This window comes from Platalea leucorodia (genome assembly GCF_965183815.1).
Source record: "Platalea leucorodia genome assembly, chromosome: 5".
Lineage (NCBI taxonomy): Eukaryota > Metazoa > Chordata > Aves > Pelecaniformes > Threskiornithidae > Platalea > Platalea leucorodia.
Window position 1 is genome coordinate 12,580,927 of NC_138827.1, and position 23,711 is coordinate 12,604,637.

Below are 23,711 nucleotides of genomic sequence, written 5' to 3' on the forward strand. Positions count from 1 at the left end.
GCCTCCAGGTTGGGATTTCAGGTTGCGACTGTGAAAACACCATTCCCCCTCTCTCTTTCCTGCCCTGCCCACGAGTGGGCTTTTCCTCCCCATCTCCACGCAGCCCCCCTCAAGCGAGCACGAGAATAGCAGGGGGCTGGGCCCTGGGGTGCCGGTGGGATCAGCGGGAGGCGGCAGGACCCGCGCAGAGGGCAGATCAGCCGGGAAGGAGCCAGCAGCCCTCCAGCGTGGGTGGCCTCGGCAGCACTTTCTGTGCTCCGTGGCCACAGCCTGCAGGCGGCCACAGGAAAAAACTAAGCCCTTCTCCGTTTATTTTTCTTGCGAGCTCTGTTTTAAATGTTACCCTGAACGGCCCTTTGAAGCAGCACGAGCTGCCTCAGACCCTTCTCTTCAGCTAATTAACACGTGCCGACAACCGTGACAGCCAGGCGCAGCAAAGCCGGGACAGCCCCGAGCAAGCTGTGGCCCAAACCCCTCTGCGCCGTGCACAGCCAAAACGCTGTTGACCCTGAAACCAGCAAGTGCCTTTAAGTCATTAATCCACGCACAAGCGTTGTCTTCTAGGTTGGAGCTGCCTACCATGAACTTGTGTCTCGTAACAGAGCTCGGGAGCACCAGCTCTTACTGGGTTTGGAGAGGTTTGGGGTTTTCTGTTCAGAGCTGCAGGCCAGGCATTTGTCAGAGGAAGGCTAAAGTGCTTAAATGGTGTTAAGTGGAATACAAGCTTCTCCAGTCCTGTGTAGGTTGTCTGTTAAAAAGCCCCATCATATTTCTGCTGCACTCTCGGTTCCCGGGGTCCATCACTCATTTCAGGGATGCTAGCTGTTCTCCAGCGGCAGCACTTTACCCATCACTTGAATGTGAAGTGCACTCCAGCAAAAGAATTGCCATTATCCCTGGTCTATAGAAGGAAAATCCAAATGGGAATGGGAAAGAATTAGTTCAAAGGCCACATGAGACAGTAATAGAAACAAAAGCAGAATCGCAGTCATCACTAACCGGTGTACCCAAAAGGGTGACACAGCAAAGGTGCTCCCAGCAGATAACGAAGTAACTCAATCTATCACAATTAGGATATTTTATCACCCATGGAGCACTTGAAACATGATTTGCAGTTGTAAAATCCAGCCTGCGGTTTTCAACCTGTAGTCCCAGAAGTGGCAATACTTGAGAAATGAGCCCATCTCCATTTGGTCGAGAGCTGTTTTAAACGAACCCAGACCTCCCCTGGAAGCATTTTAGGGATTTGCAAATTGTGGGGTTCAGAAATGCTAATGTATCGCTGCACTGCATCACCAGCCAAAGGGGCACCACGCTGCTTTGGAGGTTACAGATTAATATTTAATCCAATCAGTAATTTTAAGTTAAAATGTAGCAGCATTATCTGACCAGGTTAACAGTGTGGACGGTTATCAACCTGCAGTAAGTGAATGAGGCACTTACCCGTTTTGAAGAAGGATTACAGCACTAGCCACCTTCATTTCCCTCTTGCTAGCGATTCTTCAGGAACCAGGCAATAAATCCTTACAGGTTTGCTCCATAAACCGTTAGCCAGTAAAAGCCTAATTAGGTCAGAGACATAGGTCTTGAACCAGTAAAAAAATTCAACATTGGTGGCTACAATGTTATTAACCTCACAAAATGTGGACGTATTTCAGAAGCTGCTGGCTGAGCATTGAAAATTGCAGCATGTTCAGGCTTCATCAGTGAAACTTTTGCTCTCCTAAGCCAGTAAAAAAGGGAAAAGGCAACGGTTTTGCTAATGAAAACTGCTTTTTTCTTGCTATCATATCAACTATGAGCATGAAGACGACACAAAAGATATTTTCTGAACAGGCTTTTCCCAGCCATTAAAATAGTCTTAGAGCTCCAAAGCCTTAGTGAAACAGGAAAGGTGGGAAGTGAAGCCAGAAATAGTCAGTACACCTTATGCATTGCAACTTTATAGTTATGATAACGTAAATCTAGTTGTTGAAATAAGATCTTCTAAAGGACTCGTAAGTATTCTCCTTTTTATAAAGAAGAGCCCACTGTAATCTCAAAAAATATTGCAAGAAGAAATTCCTAGGTCTTTATCTCAGCTGTTGACTAACACCACAACCAAAGCTGAGCACATCTGTGCAGGTTAGCTGGGCCGTTATCCCAGACCGGTGAACCATGAGGTGTCAATCCCACATCCCCGCCACGTCCCCACTCTCCGGGCAGGTGAGTGGCCTGCAGGAAGCACCACTTGGTCCCAGAACTCGTTAGATCAAGGAGCTTCAGATTCAAGTTCCCTCCAGAGAACAGGGGATGTCCTCAGGCTTGCCACCATGGTTTAAATTTCGCCTCATCTCATTTACTTTGCGCTTCTGCCGAGTGAAAAGGGATTCAGAAGGAGCTGAGCTCTGGGGTGGGATGTCTTAGGGAAGAACTTCACCAAGGCCAGCTCTTGTCCCTCTGACATCAGCTGAGTTTTAGCATTAGTTGATATTACAGCTTGCCATTAACAACAGCAGGAATTTGGGACGCACTGCAGGGGGGCTCAATCCCCTCCACAGGCTCCAGCAACACTTGCTTTCTGTTTCAGATGTCCCGATGACGATGTGTCCATGATCCCTCTGTTCATGTTCACAGTTTTGCTGGACACAATGGTGAGTCATGCACTGCTGTCACCAGCTCCATGGGGGATTTCCGAACAAGTGCAGCTACATCTCACACCATTCCCATACAAAGACATGTGCAAGAGTGACCCTGGCAGAATTTCGCCCTAATTTGCAGCATTATGGCCCTGTAATGAGCGCAGGGAAGTGTCTTTAAAAGGAGACTGCTTTCAAATTGCTTCTTAAAAAAGCCTTTAACATGGACTCTCTTTGGCATGACTCAGGGATGCATTTCTAAATTCAGTTTCTCCCATGAAGTTTACTCTGGCTGTTTGGTTGGGTTGCATCCACATGATCAAAAAAATAAAAATAGCATCAAGCCTGTTTACAGCATAGAGGAACAATATGGGAACAGAAATAAAGCTGGGACAAACCCAAAGGAATGAGACCATTAATGGTATTGCCAGCATCTCTGGCTTGAAGAGCAAGAGGCCCTGCAGCTGTGCAGTACCTCAGTGAGACTCAGTTCACTACTCCCTTCTGGTTATGTATTGCAAACCTCAGTTGTGTTGGATTTACCCATCATCTGCAAACTTAATACCAAACAGTTAAAATGCCTGCATGTCCTTAAGCTGCCAGCTTCATATCTGCGGTACATTATAAGAGAGAATATTTTCTAGAATACAAAGGCTGAGGGACTGACTGTCACAACAGTATCACTTTTGGCTTCCTTAAATACAGTAATCAAAGTATTTTGAACAGTAGCCTACAGCTACTGAATACTTTTCTGTCTCAAAATAGACACAAGCCTCCTCCCACCTTCTGCCATGAGCTTTCTGGTCACTCTGAGGTTTTGGTGGTTCAGTCCAGCTTCCTTTGCTATACGCAGTGAGCGCAGCCCATCTGGTTGCTGAGTCTTTGATCCAAGTGCTACCAGCTTATTCTGTGAAGTAGAGAGTCAAAAGGACACGAAATGTTAGCGGGGAAGGTTTCAAAAAGGAAATATTTTCTATATTTGCATTTACATTTTTAATATAGTCATGTTGTCTAGAGGCCAGATTTGGGGAATGGAAACCAGGAGCCTAGTTTCTATTTTCAGCACAGCCACTGATTGCTCTGTGTTGCTGGCAAATCTTTTAATCTCTTTCCCTCTGTTTTTCCCTTCTGTAATAAAGGAATGATCAGACCTCCCCAGCTATGCCTCGTGTAGCAGCATCCTCTGATGAAACATGGCAAGGACGAAGTATTAATAATCATTCCATACAGAAAAGCCAAGGGGTCACAGGTATTTAAGTACAGTTTAGCTATTCAGTGCTCCTTTATGCATGCACCATGCCTTGATGTTAATGGAAGTTATATATTAATATGGAATGGAAAAGTAGGCCCTTCAGGGCACAAAAATAACTATATCCAGAGCATCACTGAATAAATACAACATAAAGATGAAATCACTCCAAATACTGAACAAATTGAAAGGCAAGGAGATATTAAAGAGGAAAAACAAAGTCATCCAGCTCTCCTCTCAGCTGGCATCTAACCGCCCTCAGCACAAAAACATGGATGAAAAGGCCAGGCACCAAGAGGGGACACAAGAAGTGGTCCCATAAAAGGTTAAGTGCTCCCAGCCCTCCGTTTCTTTACCCCTCTGGCATCTTCCTGAGGAGGTATCAAGGAGGTAGGTAAAGGATTGAGCTCCCTAATTGCGATATAGCAAAGCATGTGCTCAATCTCATGTGGAATCGACCCTATAAATTATCCCATCGGTCCATGCCTGCATCCTCCAGGTCTGTCACATTGCCACTTGTCCTTTCCTCCCACAAAACTACCCCGGGGCTCCTTCCACGCAGCCATCCTGCACCGCCAGGTACCAAACCCCCTTTCTGGGCTGCTCTGCAAAGCCTCCGCCTTTCGGATCCCTACAAGTTCGTCACAGCTGGGCTACAGTTACCTTGAATCTGCCAGATCTTCTGAGCCCCCTGGCTGCTTAATGGCAACTGCTGCACCTCTGGCCAGATGTTACCCTCTCCTCACACCCACCGTCCCCATCACTTGTGCGAACATTGTCTTGTATGAGTGATCTCTGATGCTGCTGTCAGGACCAGGGGATGAGCAAAGCCCTGCTGTTCCTATCATCTAAGTCACCTTTGCTCATTTTATGTGCTTGAGCAGCTGCACAGGCAGATTTTGGGGAGGATTTGGGAGATCTTGGTGATGAGCAGTCTGCAGTAGAGATCTCTCCACTGGACCATTGCAGCCACAGGAGTGTGTGTCTTTAAAACCTTGAACATCCTCCTCTCTATTCCTTCAGTCCAGTTATTAAAATAATTTCCAAAAACATCAGTATTGCATGACGTTGTGCAACAGTCAAGCTGCTTATTCTTTGCACAGCCTCTTGGATCACGCTGAAACAACGCGCATATGCTTTTGGGGCAGAGACTAGTGTTTATTTTAAGAGGTGCTTTAGGACCAAGACAGTCACCACTAGCTCGTCACATTTACTATTCAGGATTATTGGACCACAAGTGACCTTTCAGATTCTTAAGACTTGGATTATGAAGGGCTTTATATACTAAGCCTAATGACTTGAATTATAGCCTTAGCATCCTGACAATCAGAACAGGACTATAAGCATTTTACTTGCTTCTATCCGCAAAACAGCTTGGGCTGGATTGTGAATCCATTTCAAGGGTATGTCAAGCTGGTGCCCATTATAATGATCTAGTTGAGTTGCAAGAAAGATAAGATGACCTAGGTAAAGGTCATGTCTGAAAGAAATGGCAGGATTTTCTAGATAAGCCAACTGAGACATCTGTCTTCCTTCCTCCGAGACAATTACTTTATCATTTCCAGATATTAAAAAATCACTCTGAAATGCTACAGCACATTTTAATCCATGAGGCTGCAGTAGCAGGACATGGTATTTTGTCATTTTCAAATCTCTGCAGCAAAAAGTTTCGTGGGACCGATAATTATCTTCCTGTAACTGGCTGAACTGGAAATACCTTTCAGCTCTCAAAAAAAACCCCAACCCCTAAGTATCAGCAACTTATGTGGCACCTGATCTCAAGGCACGCATGCTGTAGTTGCCGTTTTCAATCAGCATTTACACAGTTCCACGTTACAGTGAAATTAGCTTCCTGTTTAAAATGTCTGGAGCCTGTGTTCTCCATTACCTGTGTTCAGTTGCCCTTTGCCAGGACCGACGCTGGAGTCCGCAGAGCATCCTCCGATGCGTTCCTGCAGACAATTCAAAACACCAGTGGCTTGCAGCCATATAGCAGGTCGAAAGTTTAATTTGACCATTAAAACAATTTTATGAGGTATACAAGACCCACAGCCATAGCAATGATGCAAATAAAGGTTGACTGATACATTCTGCTGCTGAAACGCCATTCCATTAACAAGGAAGGGGAACATCGGCACAAGCAGAGCAGAAAAGCACGCAGGACGTGCTGTTTGCAGAAGGACCGCATTTGTCACATTCCCTTCGTTCCTCTCCTGGAGTAGCAACCATCTGTAACGCTCCTGTAGGGAACAGCATAAACCAAGACTCACCTGCCATGCTTTCATCCTCTGCTGGCACCCCCCCAGAAAAACCCAAACAACATGAACTGAGACACTCTGTCTGCTCCGCATTTACAGGGTAATTCAACAAGAGTCAGTATTTTCTCATTAAACAACGTCAAAGATGTACTCTTGATCTCTCTGTGGTCACTTTTTTTTCCCTCCCTTTGTCCAAAGACAGCTGAAATAATAAAAAAAGGATTTAGAAAACAAAGGGGGAACCCCTGGGTTTTTTTTTAGAGAGCCAATGAATATTTTGTAGGACTGAACCAACCTCTGGAAGTAATTGTCAAGCTCACTGTAGTTTTCCTTCCACATACTGTGTTCTACAGTTGGCAGTCTTGGCTGTTCAAAAGAAAAGTAATACAATATCATAAAGTGCAGACAGCTATTTCATGCCATATTGCTGCACAGGTGATCATTTTTGAATGAGTTTTATTTAAATATCACAGACTCAGAATCCAGATAGCTATACCTGGCCTGTTTTGAAATAAAAGTTAACTTCTGCATTTCTTAACTTTGATGAGCTGTTTTCCTCTTCATCTTCTTTGCTAATTCACTCAGCTGAACTTTTCCACTTATCAGTTACTGTGAGTTATAATCTGCTCAGGAGCTCGTACAGGAAGGAAAGAAGGATGCTGGTGCAATATCCATAATGCAACCGTCTGCTCACTGCAGATTTTCCATCTCTGAGTAATTTCCATCACTGGTAATTAAAATTATCTAAAGGATTTTCTTCTTTTTGACAATAAAAATATCTGACAACAGGCTGAGTTCTGGCTGAGGTGTGTGCCCTATACAAACTGTACAAGGAGATCATAATTTCTAAGAGCAGCATTTCACTGTGACTGTACCTTCACCCTGTTCATCCTTCAAACCGCTGTCGCCGACTGTACAAGGGGTGGAGCAGTCTCATCAGCAACTCAGTAATTTGGCCAGTAAGTGTTCATTTATATGAAGGGACAGCCTAGAGAACGATCCTCCTGAAGGTGGTACTGCCTGGAAACCCGAATCAAGGAGCAAGGGGAGGTAAAGGCATGGACTGAATGCTGGAAAGACCGACACATATTTCACTACCCAAACAAAAGGCAGATGCTCACAAGCGTTATCAGAGCACCGATAATCTTTTGTTTGAAGGTTTCTTTTTAGTCATCTACGGCAGTTTTAAAAGTGCTTAAATAATCTCTGCCATCTCCCCCATTTCCTACGAGTCACACACAATCTGGGATGAGGCTTAGACTGGCATCATCTCTTCCAAGTAAAAGCAAACTACACATCCAGATGTAAGGTCTGAACTTGCTTGATGGGACATCTCCCCAGGGAAGAGCTGATGGAGATTGAAATCCAGAGCCATCCTGGGAAAGAACTTGGGGTGAATTTATACGATAATTCAGTTCTTACAGACCATGATATATTGAGACCTTTAAATCCCCAGTGCCTTCTGCTATCCTAGCTGAAGTGACAAGCACCAGAAAGCACTTTTCCACAAAAAGATGGATAGTGGAAGGAGATCGCTGGGTAGACAGAGATGGTGTAGGTAGAGCTGAGGGCCTAGAAGGGAAGCATGAGGACCACCTGCTGATGAATGCTCCTGCTTACAACAGGCACTGGAAGCTTCCAAAAAATTTTGGTAAGGGTTACCAAGTAACAGATGTACTGACCTGAAAGGCATCATAGCCGACCAAGAGATGATGGGTACAGGCAGAGCTGTGCAGCTGAACTGGAAATAAGTGCTGCCTGCTGCAGTCCTCAAAGCTGCCACTGAAAAGGGAGAATTTGGCTTGGACACAGGCTGCAGATTCATCACAGACAGCATCTCACATTGAGCGTGATCAGGAGGAGAAGGCGGCGATTTGTAGGACTCAAAAGGAAAACCTGAGCACTACTATCATTTCTGATTAATTCTTTAACTGAAACCAAAGCAGGTGTTTCCGTCGTGGGACTGGAAGTGACCTGCACACAGCCGAGGTGGGGTGAAAACAGTTTGTACTTCTGGAGTGAACTTCAATTTCATCCGCAGTAACTTCAACAGCTTCTCTGTTATCCATTTTGTTGCAATAAGCAGCAGATCGTGGCCAATGGACTGCAGCCATCCAGAGGGTCTGTAGGCTAGTTTGAATACAGAACTCTGTATTTCTGTTACAGTAACATGATCATCACAAAAAGGAACTAGAAGTCCTTCCCGGGGCTGAGATGTCACCAGTGCGGTGAACTGGTTTGACACTTAGACACTGGAATTTCACCCAGATTTCGCCTGTTTAACACCAGCAGTTTGTACACGGGGCCCTGCTTACAATCAGCCCTGGTATTTTCAGCTCTTTTGGCCCCAAGCAGTAACCGCAAATAAGAGTTCAGAGAAGCTCCATATTTAATCTTTCCGGTGTATCATAGTGCCCCATTAAACAAGAACAAAAGATTTCCTTATGTAATAGGGATACTATTTGTTATTTTTAACCTTATGGCAGCCAGGATACGTGCCAGGTGGCACTTTGCCTTAACCAGGCAACTTCAGGAGGTTACATTCCCGCCTGTCATCCTTGCCCTCTGGCATGTTTGATGCCCATACATGGTTTCTTGGCTGTCTGTCGTTGCGACTATCTGCTAACATATATTTGTGACAGCTCACAGAAATATCGTTCTTATTTAACGAGGTAAATCAGGGTGCTGGGCAGTCATTTCCAGGATCCTGCAAGAGCTTCTCCTTCTAATAAAGGGTACTCTCTTTGTGGAATCCGTAAAGTCTATTTATATGCATCTATGCTACCAGAGAAACACTATGGCTGTAGCTTAAGCTTTCAATATGCCAAAATAGCTTTAAAACAGTTTGTTTAGTCAAATTAAGCCCACAGAAAGTGGACAAATAAAATGGTTGTGACTCCCAGCAGCCCGAGACTGAAAACGGGCAGCAAGGCCAAGGAAGGCATTAAGCTGTGTGCTGAGCATCCTGAGCAGCGGAGATCCTACAGCCTCACGTCTCAAAGCGCTCCACAGATGAACGCTGCTGCTCACTTGGCAAATTCCATAAGCAGCGTCACTGTACCAGATTCGGGCAATTTCATGGAGCTTAAGAAAGCCTGGCGGATACAAAGGATGGTGCCAAAGCCTGTTGTACCTCTAGACCAGTCCAAGGAAACACAGTGTCAACATCCTCCTTTGGGTCCAAAGGAGCTCAACAGCAAATGATGATTTTCACAGTGCCGTAGCTAGGTCTAGCTACTTATAAGCAAATGAGAGTGACAGATTCTGTGTCCCAGGGCTTTATAAAATACACGTAGGACCACGAGGAGAATAGATTTAAGTTGTCACAGCAAAATGCTACATGATATTTCAATTAGCAGCAAACCTTCTTTAAAAAATCTGAATAACTAAAGCTAATAGGAAATGCAATTCCACCTTCCTATGAATAGAAGGGTAACTGGTAATCTTTAACTATGTGCTCACATAATTTAGGGGGTTTTGCTTGTTTGCTTCTAACACAATCCTCCTTCATTCAGTCTCCAGGCTGGAGGCGCAGAGAGGTAGAATTTGAATTCTTCTGGCCATTCATATACATGTGGCATTTCTTGGCCTTTAAGCATTTGATTTTGAAACCTATTCAACTTTTTGACGTAGGTGTTTTCGTGGGTTTTGTTGGGGAATGCCAAAAATTTTCTGCAGGGCGGGGGGAGGAATCAATAGGAGCAACTGTATGAGTGTTCTGTTTTTAACCAAAGGTCTCTCCCTCTGTGTCGGTAACACCAGCCAAACTTTCTTAGTAGCACAAGCTTCTTATTCAGCTTTGTTTTGACAAAGAAAGATAAACCACTGTTTTGCTTTGCCCTTCCCCCACCATCTACTCATTAGTTTTATTTAGTTTGGTCTTCCCTGCTCCTTGTAGGAAAAAAAAAAACATATTTAAAAAAAATTATTATTTTTTTACCATATTAAGTTGTTGACTATGAATTCTTATGAAGAATTTGAAATAGAATGTAATTATAAATCACTGCTAAAATGAGCTTGTCCTGCAAAGGCAAGGACATTTAGTTGTGTCCTTGTATGACTGGAATTACTGTAAACAACTAATATTCCTATTTGCAGGGACAGAAATAACCAGCTCATTCAGCTGTACAGAAAGGAAGACATAAAAGGAAACCAAAGACTAAACCAGAATAAGCCACTGGAAAATTTTATGTCAACAAAACTGGATTTAAATTAAGTAACATCAATTTAGTATTTTGACTGTAAATGAATCAGAACATTAAAACATGTTTTAAAGGGAACATTTGTGATGAAACATCTATGACTAGTTCCTACACTAAATGAATAGGAAAGTTCCCACTTATTTCTTCTGTGCAGGACCATATCCACACAGCAAAGTTATTTCTCTAGCTTTAGTACTACTTCGTAGACCTAAATTTTGAAAATGAGAATAGCAGCAGAACTTCAAGGAAAACACTGAATAAATGACTTATCAGTTATACACAATGGAAAATACAGAACTGATGCCATAGAGGTTGCATCATACTACAAATGCATGAAGGAGTGAAATTAAAATTACACAGACAATTTCCATTCTTATGTTTTCTAATTTTCTGAGTGCTTGACTTTGCAAGTTAAATCTCTTTTATGATTGTTTTTTCTGACACTGATTTGCAGAAATGTGAGTAGATTTTCACGTTAATTACTTTGCCTTACTCAGTGGCAAAAGTTAAAAAAAAACAAACAAACAAACCCACAAACAGAAAAACCAAGCTCAAACCAAAGAAGTGCATTTCTAAGCTATTTGAAATGATGGGAGATGAGTCAAGAGTCACTTTGCTTTAAAATCAACAGAAACACAGCAGAGCTGTTCTCCAGTGAGAGGAAACAAGGAAATAAACTACACATTCAACAGCTACGATACACGCTTTCCAAATAAGAACAGAGAATTAATTTACCCAGCAATTTTACAATGCTGATAACAAATTAAAATTGTGGGCAGACAGCAGAGAACCAAGAAGATATACAATCCATAGCAAGGATCAGCCAAATTAAAGGGAACTTTTTACATTGTCAAATTTTGAGTAATTAGTACTTCCATTAGAGGCACAGTTCCAGCTTTAAGCAATTCTAAGTAATTAATGTTCCTTTATTTTGCCTAGAAGTCCTGACTTCAGCATTCTCTTAGGATACAAATTCTTCTAGCCAGAGCTACGCAATACAGATTAACTCAACTAGAAGACAATTAGAGTAGGCAGATGAAGATGTAATTTGTCAGTCTGTACACGCTGTTACTTCTAGCCTTGGATGCAATTTTTATTAACATAGCAGTCTGATTTAAACGGAGGCAGAGACACGATTTTGTCCTATCTGTATCCATACCATTGCCTAAGCTACAAGCGATGTTGAGATTTGAATATTCTATGTGACCAAATGACAAAACAAAGTGAATGAAGTGCCAGATCATATCTCCTGTACAGCTTTGACCAGCTACAGGAATTCAATAACTGATTATATACTTAATAATTTAAAATACATCATTCAGAATACATGATGGAGAAAATCTTGCTATACTTATTCATCATGCAATGTAAATCCCTAAATTAAAACGCCAAGCTGAGCAGGAAGCAGAAGCTGGCCTGGTGGCTAGCATATGGAAAAAATGGAATTTGATTGCCAGAGGTGTTATTGCATTTGCACGCTGTGTTGGGTAAGCTGTCTGGGTCCTCATAATCTTGTCTTTAAAACGGGCCTAGCGATACATATCTCCCAAAAATGTGTTTGGTTTTGCGTTTCCTGGGTGTTTTGAAGATCACTTGTTTGCCAACCAGTTGAAGATTCTTTAAGAAAAGGGGCAAAGTAAAAAAGCAAAATGCAATTAAGTGTCCTTTCCTATTTGCACTACAACATCAAGTATAAGACAACCCTTTAAATGTTTCACATTGAGCTTTGAAACCCAAGACATATACAGTAACAATACAAAGCAGAAGTTTTACAAGCCTTTTACCCAATTTCCAGACACCACTGGCCATTGAACAGCACCATACACCAAGAGACAGGTGGCAGAAAACATCATACTTCACTTTCTCTACCAAACCCAACCATAGCAACAATTACCTTAGTTTTTAGCTTCTGAATTTTCCATAACTGCAAGAAGTGGAGGCCAAAGACCACGTCCTTCACCCAGTAACTGGTAGCACTGAAGGGAAAGTTGGAACTGCAGCTGAGGAAGAGGAGTGCAGAGCAGGACCTCACTTGCAGAAGGCTATTACTGTACTGGTGAGAGGCTCTAGCTGTTCTTTTCCAAATGTTATTGTTCACATGGACTCCAGATTGGCAGGCCTTATGTGCTTTTAATATTAATTGATATAAAAAGAAATATGACATTCTTGATCTACAAAGCCTGTCTTCTCACAGAGTTGTCAACATTTGCATATGGCCAGAACCCAGGTCCAAGAAATACAAATCTTGCCAAATCTGTCAAAATCATCAAAGGTTCACATCTTTTTGCCTGGATCTTACCTTTGCAATCCTTTTTACAAGTCTCTTCCAAAATATGGTTGCAATGTGTTTGGGCTTTTAAGCTACAAGGTATATGAAGTGCACAGTGAGGACCCACATTTTTGTGTGATAGAGAAATCAAAAGTGGCGATTTTCAAATATTTAAGGGAGAACACAAAATCTTCTCTGACACCTAAAATGCAATCATAAAAGTCACAAAAAGACACTGAAAATTTCATCCCTGAGAAATTGTTATTTTTCCCGATGGAAAGAAAAAAGTATCAACTTCTGCTTGGAGTCACAGTAGTTTTTCTCAGCTGCACATTCTCAGACATAAAATATAAGATCCAAAGGTCTTTCACTAGTTCACTTAATGCCAGTATCACTTTTTATTACAGACTCTTTTCACCAACTTTTGCACTGGAAGCTCAGTTTTATATAGCTTTGGGCCTCAGAAAGGCTTCAACACTGCATGCATCTTCTGCAGCCCCCATCCAACTGTGACCCCATGGTATAGGACCAGCACCTGAGCTGCTGACGAACCACCGGCAGCTCAACAGAGAGCCTGCTGCTGAATTCTGCTCCCTGTCGTGTTAAACTCCATCACAGTTATTGTGTTAGAGCAGGGCATACTGGTCTCTAGTCTTTTTTGGCTGAAAACATCATCTTCAAGAAGTCAGAAAGCAGAAGTTATTTGTTACTAGTAACGTATTTCATACTTTTAAAGATTTGTAGTAATCCATGACTGTGAAGGCTGTCAAATCCACTCAAATGCTTCTTATTGAAAAATTAGGCCTGCATATCCATAGATCCTCCCCTCCTTCACCCATCCAAATTAAAGCCGTAATTCTCAAAGACAGATACTCTTCTAAAACACTACACATTTCATATAGTTGTTATTAATAAAGCATGACCGATGTTCGCAGAAACATTAAAGAATCAGGTCAAGAACGCTGTCTGAACACAAGTGTTATTATATAAGCCAATCATCCAACTTTTGCGTAATTAATGTCCTTGGTTTTTACTTGAAAGCCTCATTTTCAGCACATTCATAGGAGACAAATGTCCCACGTCAAAGCGAATGAACACAAATTAACTCTTTTGGATGCCAATTACAAGAGAAAGATGAAAATGCAGTATTGGCAGGCTAGATACAGCACTTCTCATCATAGGGTAACTTTAGGTACAATCAGATGATTTCACTACATATGGTCAAAGGATTTGATTTGTTCCCATCTGTGCATTATCTGAATATCTAAACAATTGCCATGAAACATTTGAAAACCTTAAAATATAAAAGGAAAACTAACAAAACTGATGGTATCTCCAGATCACCACGTGAAGTACTAATAAGCAACTGTGTTATACAATCCATGTTCAACAGACTGAAAATGATCTTTCCCAAATCCAAATGACATACTTCTAAAGCTGAAAGTGATAGATTACAGCTGGCTGAGCAAGCACTGTACTGTACGCTCATTTTAAAAGCTGCCATTGTAAAAGACCCTCCAGGCTTTTTGTTGGTTCCTTCGCTCTTCTTATTAAAAACTGCAAAGCTCTTCTTATTTAACAGTAATTACATGGGGAGGTAGAGAAAAACTAACAAGAAAGAGAGGTTTATTTTTCTAAAGATATGCAGTAAGATTACTTTCAATCAAAATAGCACATCTATGGAACAAATATGATATTTTTATTTCATCTTCTCAAAACATGATAAATATTTGCAATTGGAAACAATTATGAGTACAAAACCTGAAAGTTTAATATAAGGATTCTTATTAGAAGATATGTCTTTGCAGCTAATTTATAGTCTCTGTATAACACATCCTATCCTTCTCTCCACCAGACAATCATTAAGACACAAAAATACCCTCAGGACAGCAGTTGCAGAACTTGTCGTATGCGCTCGCACTTCTCCAGCAGGTTTGGGTCTTCTGCATCAGAACCATCAAATTCCTTCATAAAAGCTTCAGCTTTCTGCACAGTTATGTCTCGTGCACCACCTTGGAGCCCTTGCAGATAATCCAGTAGAATGGTGAAATACTTGTCTGGAACCTTTAAAGAAAAAAACAAGGAAGGAAAAAAAACCTGCTGTATTTTCTTCTCTCTCAATACTCATTCACAATTGTGTCAAACCATCACCTGAAAGATAATTAGGAGAACTGCATGGGCTTTTGTGTTTGCCAATGCCCACCTCTGAGTGTTTCTTGCCAAGCTTCAAGCTGCCAGGAGGGATGGACCGTGGTGAGAGGACCGTCATGTGCTCAGATGGGCAAAGCATCTGAGAGGAAATTCTAAGCAGATGCGGAAATGCTGATCAGCAAATGCAAACACTCCCTGACAGTGAGCTCAAAGCCGTGAGGGTTGTTGGAAGAACAAAAACCACTAGCCAAATCCTACTTTTGGAAACATGTATGCAAACCTTACTAAATTCAGTGAGAATTGCATGCGCATGTCTGAGGAAAGAATTTTGCTGGAATTACCCTTGCCCCTACCCAAAACTATTTGTTTGCTGAGATGAGATACCACCCACCATCAAGCACTTTGACAGAATGCTTATACAAAGGAATAGAATTTAATTTGAAAAACAAATTGGATTCAGACATATGGAAATAATTTTTAAATCATGCTGACTAAAACTGATAGGCTCTACTAACATGTCTAACATTAAAAGCAGTTTAGTCATCTACAGTTGCATTACCCCCATTTCACTCCCTTTCTAACTAACTAGTCATAGGTTAAATTTTAGCTTATCTGGTATAATATACAATTTAAATTATCTTTACATTAAATAATCTTGGCAATAACCTAGCAAAGACTTTTGAATTATTTATTTAGTATTTCAAACCAATGTATTTTCAAAAGTCTTAGGTGAACAGACCTACGTTGAAGCATACCTTAACTTTATGTTGTGTATCTGTGGAACAGGTTTCAGCCAATAAAAGAATATTTTTGCTGTGAATCAGGAGATGTTAAAATGACCTAATCTTGCAAATATTTTTCTCCATGTTTAACTTTACACGTATAACTTTAAAAGGCATAGTTGACATGACTCAAGTTAAACACATACGTAAGTATTTAAAGGATTGGAGACTAATTATTCGAGGGCTGTTTCAATTCTGCAAAGTATCAACATTTCAGAGAAGACAGAGCTTCAACAGATACTTAATTTACAACTTATTTCGCCATCGACATTTGGCAGCATAACTTTGATCACTAAAACTTCTATCACTCCAAAAGAAGAGGAAGAAAGAATATTCCAACACTGCCTTCATCAATCAGGGATATTACAAAGTAATAAATCAAAACTAAAGTCTGCATTCAGCCTCATAACTTACACGCTATGGAAAACCTTCTAATTCTTCACACAAACACTTGTGTTAAAGAAACAATACGGATACAAAAAAGTATTAATTTTACAGTGACTAACACTGAAATGGATGATATATGAAGTGTTGCTATAATATACAAATCAAACATATTTAAACATAATAATAAATGTCTGTATTTTTGAAACCTTTTTACTCACAGTAAACTGGTGCTGATAACAGACAAAAACATTCAGACACAAACAATTTCAGCATGATAGTGCTCCTTTAATGCAGATGCTCAGTACTGGGTTTTTAAAGCTCAACAACATTTCTATGTTTCAAACCTTAGCCAAATTATCTACATAATTTACACCTCTTGTTCTCAGACCCTGTGGTATAGTCATACCTCACTCTGTGGAATTACAGTTATTATTATATCATTTAAGCAAAGTGCTTGAAGGGGCAATTAAAAGCCTGCTCTAAACTTAGAAATACCAAGTGTGCAGACAGACATGTGGCTGCCTGAAGCCTAGAAAGCATTTAGCATTTGGCCCTAAAGATAAGTGCTCGAGTGTGCAAAAAGTCTGATTTTTTTTCTTTAACACAGCTATTAGGTTTATTTCAACAAGAGCTTACAATACAGTACCATGTAGGCAAGATAATATATTTTTTCCTCCTAAGTTACACATACAATAGAGCCATAGCAACAACTGGACAAGAGAACATGGAAAGTGCCAGCAAAAAGTTAATGAAATCCAAGTTTTAATTCTTAAAATACAGTAGTACAAGAGCTGAAATTTCAGAGGCTCTTGGCAAGGTTTTAGGGAAGGATCGTGTTCCTTCTTGTAAGATCAGCTTTTGGTCAGGCTTGAGATTGGATATCAAGATCTCCCACCACAGCTGTGGCAAGTGGAAGTGATGCTTATGGGATTTTATTATTGTTCTTTTCTAAAACTGTTTTGACCTTTTTCTTGATTCTTATTCTCTTTCACACACCAACCTTGCCTCTGTTTTAACTAGCTAATATGCACTGGAGCTGACTAATATGGAAATATCCCAAAGTGAAATAATTACTGTCATCGGGAAAAGGGGAGAAACACTACAAAATAGTAGCAGGAAAAGAACAGTTATCACTTTTAAATTATACTATGTAACTCAAGAGTTTCCAAACTTTTTAGACTTGCAGATGCCCACAAATTTACAAAGCAAATACAGATATCTGCAGAGTGAACTTCAGCTTACTCCCGCCAAGCTTGCTTTTCTTAGTTACCTTCTGAGGAAGCTTCAGAAACCTCTCCACAGGGCCTTGCAGTCCAGAAGCTGAAGACAGCTGATATAGTTACTTTCTAAAAATGCTGTGCCAGATTTCAAAGAGCAACAAATGATCTAGTGTTTATTTTATACTGGATCCTGAAGAGGTATATACACCGTAGGTGTACAGGCTTGGGTTGGAAGCTGTCAGCCAACCACCAGATGGATTTTAAAGGGACTTAAAAAAACCTCATGCTGTAAAAGACTTTAAAACATCTGCTTATTTCTTACAGAAAGAGGCCTATCAGTACAGGAAACTCAGTTCACTCCTTTGCATGGCTGTTCAGTAGGCATCCAAGTGACACCATGAGATCAAAGATGTTGCTTAGGAAGGAAGGCAACTCATGTCTCCTTTTGTATTTTAGTCATGCTTGGATATCCAACGGATTTTATTCTGTAATGGACAGGAAGTTGAATTTGGGTATAAAAAAAATATCCAGAAGAAGCTGGTCTGCCCTCCCTACAGTCCTGACGAAGAAAGAGACTTCATCACATGCTTAATTATAAGCACTTGAGCAGTTCTACTAACTTTACTGAATCTGGATGTAGATGTTAATCATTATCTAAAGCTCATATTCAATGCATCTCTGATTATTAAACTACAAAAATCTGTGAATTTAAATAAATCATAGCACTTTAATCAGATTAAAAAAAAATAGAAAGGAAGTTTCATTTCAGTGTTGAGAAATAAGGAGTTAAGCTGTGTTTTGATACATAAAACAAATGCTACTTAGAGTTAATTATTTCCCAGTATATTTCAACACAAAACCCAAAGTAAACAGGTAAAAAAGTAAAAACATCATTCTGCCTGTAAAACAATTTCTAGGTAGCTTTAAAGAGCATACCTTGATTTTGAAAGGTTGATAAAGACTTTTAAAGGAGAAACTTAAAAATAGAAGACAGTGCAAACAACATAGATATCTACAATCAAATTCGTATTCTGAAACTAATCTTTTTAAAGTATTACACTATGTGCACATTTTTGCCTTCATGAAAATCTGCTTTTAATTATCTGGTTCTCTAAAAGTATTTTTAATCATAAAGGTAATAGCCTATGTCAGGTGATTGGCTTCAGAGCTGCTGAGTAATTTGGGTCAGGAAGACTGGTATGCTTAAATGTCTAAGTGCACACAAAAAATCAACAAAACCTAACTGAATGTCAACTAAATGAATCAATAAGTAAGGCACTGTGCAAGTGGCTAGATGTTTGTTCTATTGCACAACAAAATGAATGACCTGAAACCCCCATTCAATATCACGATGGTCAGATGCTTATTGGAAATTCCATCTATGTTGTTTTTTAAGTTATGAAATGAATGGATTTCAGTAATGATGAAAGCCTAGCTTCTGGTTATACTTTATGCTTTTTACAATCACCATCAGGTTTCACTTATATTTTAATGAGAAAGCTATTTTAACATCTTGGCAATATGGCTGTACATCTTATATGGAGCCAGAGATATCTGAAGCAATATGAGAATTGTGGTTTACGGTATTGGGTTCCACATTCAGAAATTCAAATTAAGGGTATGACTCAAATTCTCAGTAAGCTCCAGATTTATGTAAAACATGAACCTGCTCTAGTTATGTTTGACATATATCAAGTATAAAAATCTAGCATACCCAGGAGAATATCACCAACAAAATAAAAAGATTCATTACAAGCAATTAAAATGATTCAGCATTTTGGTTAAAAACAAAGTAATTGATTTTATAAATTATTAAAAAATTATTGGAAAAGTGCATGGCTAGTACTAGCAACTTTTTGTTAATAAAGAATAGCTATAACTAATGTATAAAACTTTGTATCATATTTGTTCTGAGAAAAAGCAGCGTTAATACAAACCTTCTCTTTATCATACATGTGCAAGAGAAGCCAGGTTTGTCTTGTCTTTTGAAACTTCCATTCTTCTGGGTTTTCAGACCAGCTGTAGCAAATTAAAAAAAAAAAAAAAAAAATTGCTTAAATGAAATACTGTGTGATCAAAACATTCATTATTCATAAAATATTTCCTACAATGACTCCAAGTGACTTTGTATGCAGGACACGGAGTTTCATGACATTGTGTGAAATAGACACTAGTACACATTTTGTACAAGTGGCAAAAAAGAACACAAGGGACGGCTACCTGGCTTCCATGCAAAAAGTGAAAAGATTATAGGAAGACATTATGGCCAATAATGTTATGACTTTTCATCAGAAAGCACTGATTCCTTTAAGTTAAAAATCAAGTCCCACTCCTCAGCTTTGACCAGTCCTCTATGAGAGGTCACTGCCCACATTTAACCCATGACAACCAAGCATCCCAATTCCTTACCCCAGCTGGAGGGCTACCTGAGCATTTTGGGAGGTGGAGTGGATGAGGAGTCAAGTCTGGATTTCAGAAAGCTGATGTTTTGCAATAAACTGAAATTCATATGAAATTAAGCAGTCTCTAAAGCACTGGAAGGAGAGACTCATGCTACAACGGTCACCTCAGCAATGGCTGAAGCCCATCACAGATGACTGTTCTAGAGCTGAGAAAATTAATTTTGCAGGGGCGTATGTTTTAAGACTTGGATTTGTCTAAAGGTGTGACTTAAATATTGATGTTTACAGGATAGGAAAATGCTTTTTATGTCTCACTCTCCCCAGGAATTCTGATTCCAATATTTAGTTCAAAACTTCAGACTGCTTTAATACTGTTAAAAGTGAGTGGGTAAAACAAATTAACATCTGCAAACGTTCTTTGACTGTTTAGCAAACACATTTTAAATAAACAAAATTTTAGCTGGGTTAAAACAGCACATTTACATACATCTTGAACATGTTTTAAAGCTAGTATATTATATTTTAGATGAAGAAAGAGACATTTATCTCTATAAGCAAATGAGCAAACTAGCAAATCTCACTATAAAATGAAGACTGCTTTCTAAAAGTATGTGCTTGAAAATTAGCATCTTAACATGTACAAAATCTGTCAGTACACTGAAATATCATTTAAAGATCCAGAAGAAAATATATGAGGAGAAAAAACAGAAAATTTTACACTTATTTGATTTTTCTCTAAAGAAAAACAAGTCTCCAGAGGGTAGCATGCAAGATGTCTTTAATGTTCCAGCTTGTTTTACACAGCAACAGAGAGCACAGAAATCAATAGAAAAGCCAGCTGGGTATGAGAATTAGTATTGTTTAAACACTGTCAAGTCTAATAAAGCAAAAGAGTCCTCATATTTGGTGAATGTTGCACCAGCAAATACATTGCTCAGTCAATTCAATGAAATAGAAAAAACCAAGACCACAAATTTGCACAGAAGGGTTTCATGGAAGCTTCTGCAGAAAACCCAAAAGAAAAAAAATATTGTCTTGACTTTCAAATTCAGGATAAAGAAAAAGCAGGAACAACTCATTAGGGTTATCACTAGCTAAATTCAATAAAAATGTCTGTAACCAACATATACGGTAAAAATGAGACAAATAACAGTAAACTAGGAAGGACAGACAAAACACCAATAACCACAATATATCATGTTTTACATGCTCAAAATTAAATCCACAAATGAACTGATTTAGAGGTCTCTTTTGGGAAATTGTCAATAAACAGGCAAAAGTCTGGAGAACAAATACTGCACAAGAGCAGGAACCCAAAAGCTGACTGCCAAAAGTTACAGAATCAAATTAAAAAAATATTATTATGGGGAAACCATCCTTCTCCCATCATCACCAACCTAGAAGCCGAAGTACTTGCAATAGAAAGATCATTCAACCCTTGGTGTCACTTGCCTTCACAGCAAGGTGCTCAACAGGACGATGCCTGTCAGAACTACGACACCTGTGATGCAAGGAGCCAACAGAGAATGAAGGAAAAAAGGCTTTTCTTGTGGGTGTAGTTTGTGGGGCAAGCTACTTGCTCATTTGTACCCAATTTCTCTGTTTGCCAGACAAACACAGTAGCTTCTAACCGAGAAACTGGAACTTCGGCAGGAAGTGACTTAACTTCTGTTAGTCCTTTAAAAAAAAGAAGAGAATAATGGTGCTTGCTGTTAAAAGAAACCCATTCTTTTATGAAGTTCATCCTTCTGAAAAATTACATGGAAGAAATTACAGGAAATATTGTGTATTTGCACAGCACAAAGAAGAAGGTAAGTTTAAAATTCTTTTTTAAATAAGCCTGGAAACAGTTTACATTATAAGCTTTGCAAGGTGACAAGAACAAGCTGAATGACAGATCTGTGACCGCATCCTGTGAAAACAGTCCCTCTTCTAATGAAAACCTTTAACACATGTTTTTATTTCTTTAAACTATACTATGTATTTATACATTTGTGATTATATTCATTGGTTAGACACACCACATAGTACTCTGAATATTTTATTCTCTGCTAATTTTATGTTTCTGTCGCTCACACTATCACCTGAGTACTGTTAGGCATTATCTTGAAAAACACAGCCTGATTTCACTAATCTCTTATAAAGCTATAGGATGGTAAAATATCTTTATTACCTAGTTTATAAACAAACCGAGACCAACAAATAAGTGCACTATAAGGTTAATTGCTCTTATTAGCCTATTACCAAAACCATATGCTCTCTTCTACACGCTAAGGCAAGCCACTATACTCCTCCATCTAAGATCCCACATTGACTTTCACTCTAGTAAATTCTCTTGTAGAAACAAACAAAAGTTTCAGCTAGTCTTCCTGAAAGGTTTCACTCTATATACACCATAATAATTCATATAAACAACAAATACTTTAACATAATCAACCACAGAAAGTATGTTTGTGCCCATTATAGCACCAGAGCCTCGCAAACTGTTTCTTTTGGTTTGCACTCTGTCCTATTAGAATCAAATACTAAATGAGCATGGTAAAAAAAGTAGTATTTTCCTTAATAGACTATGGATGTACTCGTATTTTCAGAAAATGCTCCCGTTTTTAACTGGTGCTCTATCCATGGTTGCCTTAATTCCTGCTTTGCCCCTTCAGGAAAATGGTCCTTCTCTTGACCTTAATCCCTATCAAACTGCAGGCAAAACACTCATGATAATGGATGCACAATCTTTAAGACAGATAACGTGGCAGTTGCTCCCTGTAATTGGACCCCCCCAACAGTTATTAAAATAAAACTTTTCCACTGATTCCTATGGTGGCTTTTTTCCTACTCCTATGACAGCTTTAAAACCTATGGAAAGTATCGCTTCGTGACAAAGTGAGAGGGGTATCTTCTTTTATCAGAATGACATAATTAGTACATTTTTAAAAATGCTCAGCTTCTAAACTACAAAAGTTAAAGTTTGTAACACAAGAGGTCTCATTTTGCTGTTTATATGCAGATAAGCTTCCTTGACATACTACAGCAGTAGAAAAAGCTTTTCCTTTGAGTGATTAAATATACAGAGTAAGACCAACTACATTATAGTTTAAAAAACCCTTTTTATAGACAACCACAACCTCTTTCACAGTTTGAATTAATTTGGTAGCCTTTAGGAGTATCTATGTCCAGATCTAATACAAACTATGGAATTGGATGAAAAATATACATGCATAAACCACGTATTTTTCCAGTATGCCTAGGGCTAATTTTCAATATATTGTACAAACACTAATTGCCTTCTTTACACAGTTAATGTTTGAGCCTTTCTTATGAGCTCTAGCTCATTGAAAAAACACATTGGTTGACTTTAGTTAAAGAGAACTTTTATGTTTGTGCAAATGATCTTCCTAAATGCCTTTGAAATTGAAGATACAGACGAAATGAACCAAATCAATCAAGCGGCTTAGGGAGTTTTACATTTGGGCTTTTGGTTTTTAGCATGAGAGTTTCATGTAGAAAAGCTGCCCAAGGTTCTCACTGGTCTATCTCATAAATGACTTTCAGTCTCTACATTAAAGTAATCTCACACAAATCTATTCCCAAAACATGGCTGAGCTGTACCTTCCCAGCTGCTCATCACAGATGTAATTTGCCTTTAAAATGCTTAACCACGTCCCTTCTCAATACTGTGACAGAAAAATAGGGCATTTTCTGAGTATGGGCAGCATAAATAGGCAAATAGAAGAAACTGGCAGGATGCAGGACAGAGCGCTCTCCGGGATGTCCTAGCAGAAAGAGAAGGGGAAGGGAAAGTAGTCAAATTGCTTCCAGAAACACAGTAAGAGAAAAACATTATTGTTACAAATTGGATTCAGGAAGACAACACAATGCATCTCCTTAGACTACTGGCCAGGACAAAGCACTACAAACCTGTCACAATTACTAAATAATCTCCTATGTGTAGAAAAGCACTACGCTGAGCACCAACCATTTTACTCATTCAACTGAAAAGATTATTGGGTAGGAGACAAGTCTTAAGAAACCAGGAAGAAATAAAGACATGTGACTGCTGATAACCTTCCAAAGACAGGAGAGCACTGCTGCATGTGAAATGCAAGGGCATCTGCACACAACTTTGGGCCATTGACTGTCCAGCCTACCTCTGATACACCTTCCAGCCTGGATATC

General features: G+C 39.6%; 1 protein-coding gene across 1 annotated transcript in view; it reads right to left on the reverse strand.

Moving 5' to 3' along the window:
• Positions 1 to 23,711, reverse strand: part of LOC309591555 (cytochrome P450 2W1-like) — a gene marked incomplete at its 3' end in the record, with an annotated part of 160,924 nt that overhangs the window by 13,371 nt on the left and 123,842 nt on the right. Inside the window, exon 4 of the mRNA XM_082314073.1 lies at positions 19,074 to 19,155. Coding sequence (XP_082170199.1) covers positions 19,074 to 19,155 — 82 coding nt within the window. The remainder of the gene's footprint in view (positions 1 to 19,073; positions 19,156 to 23,711) is intronic.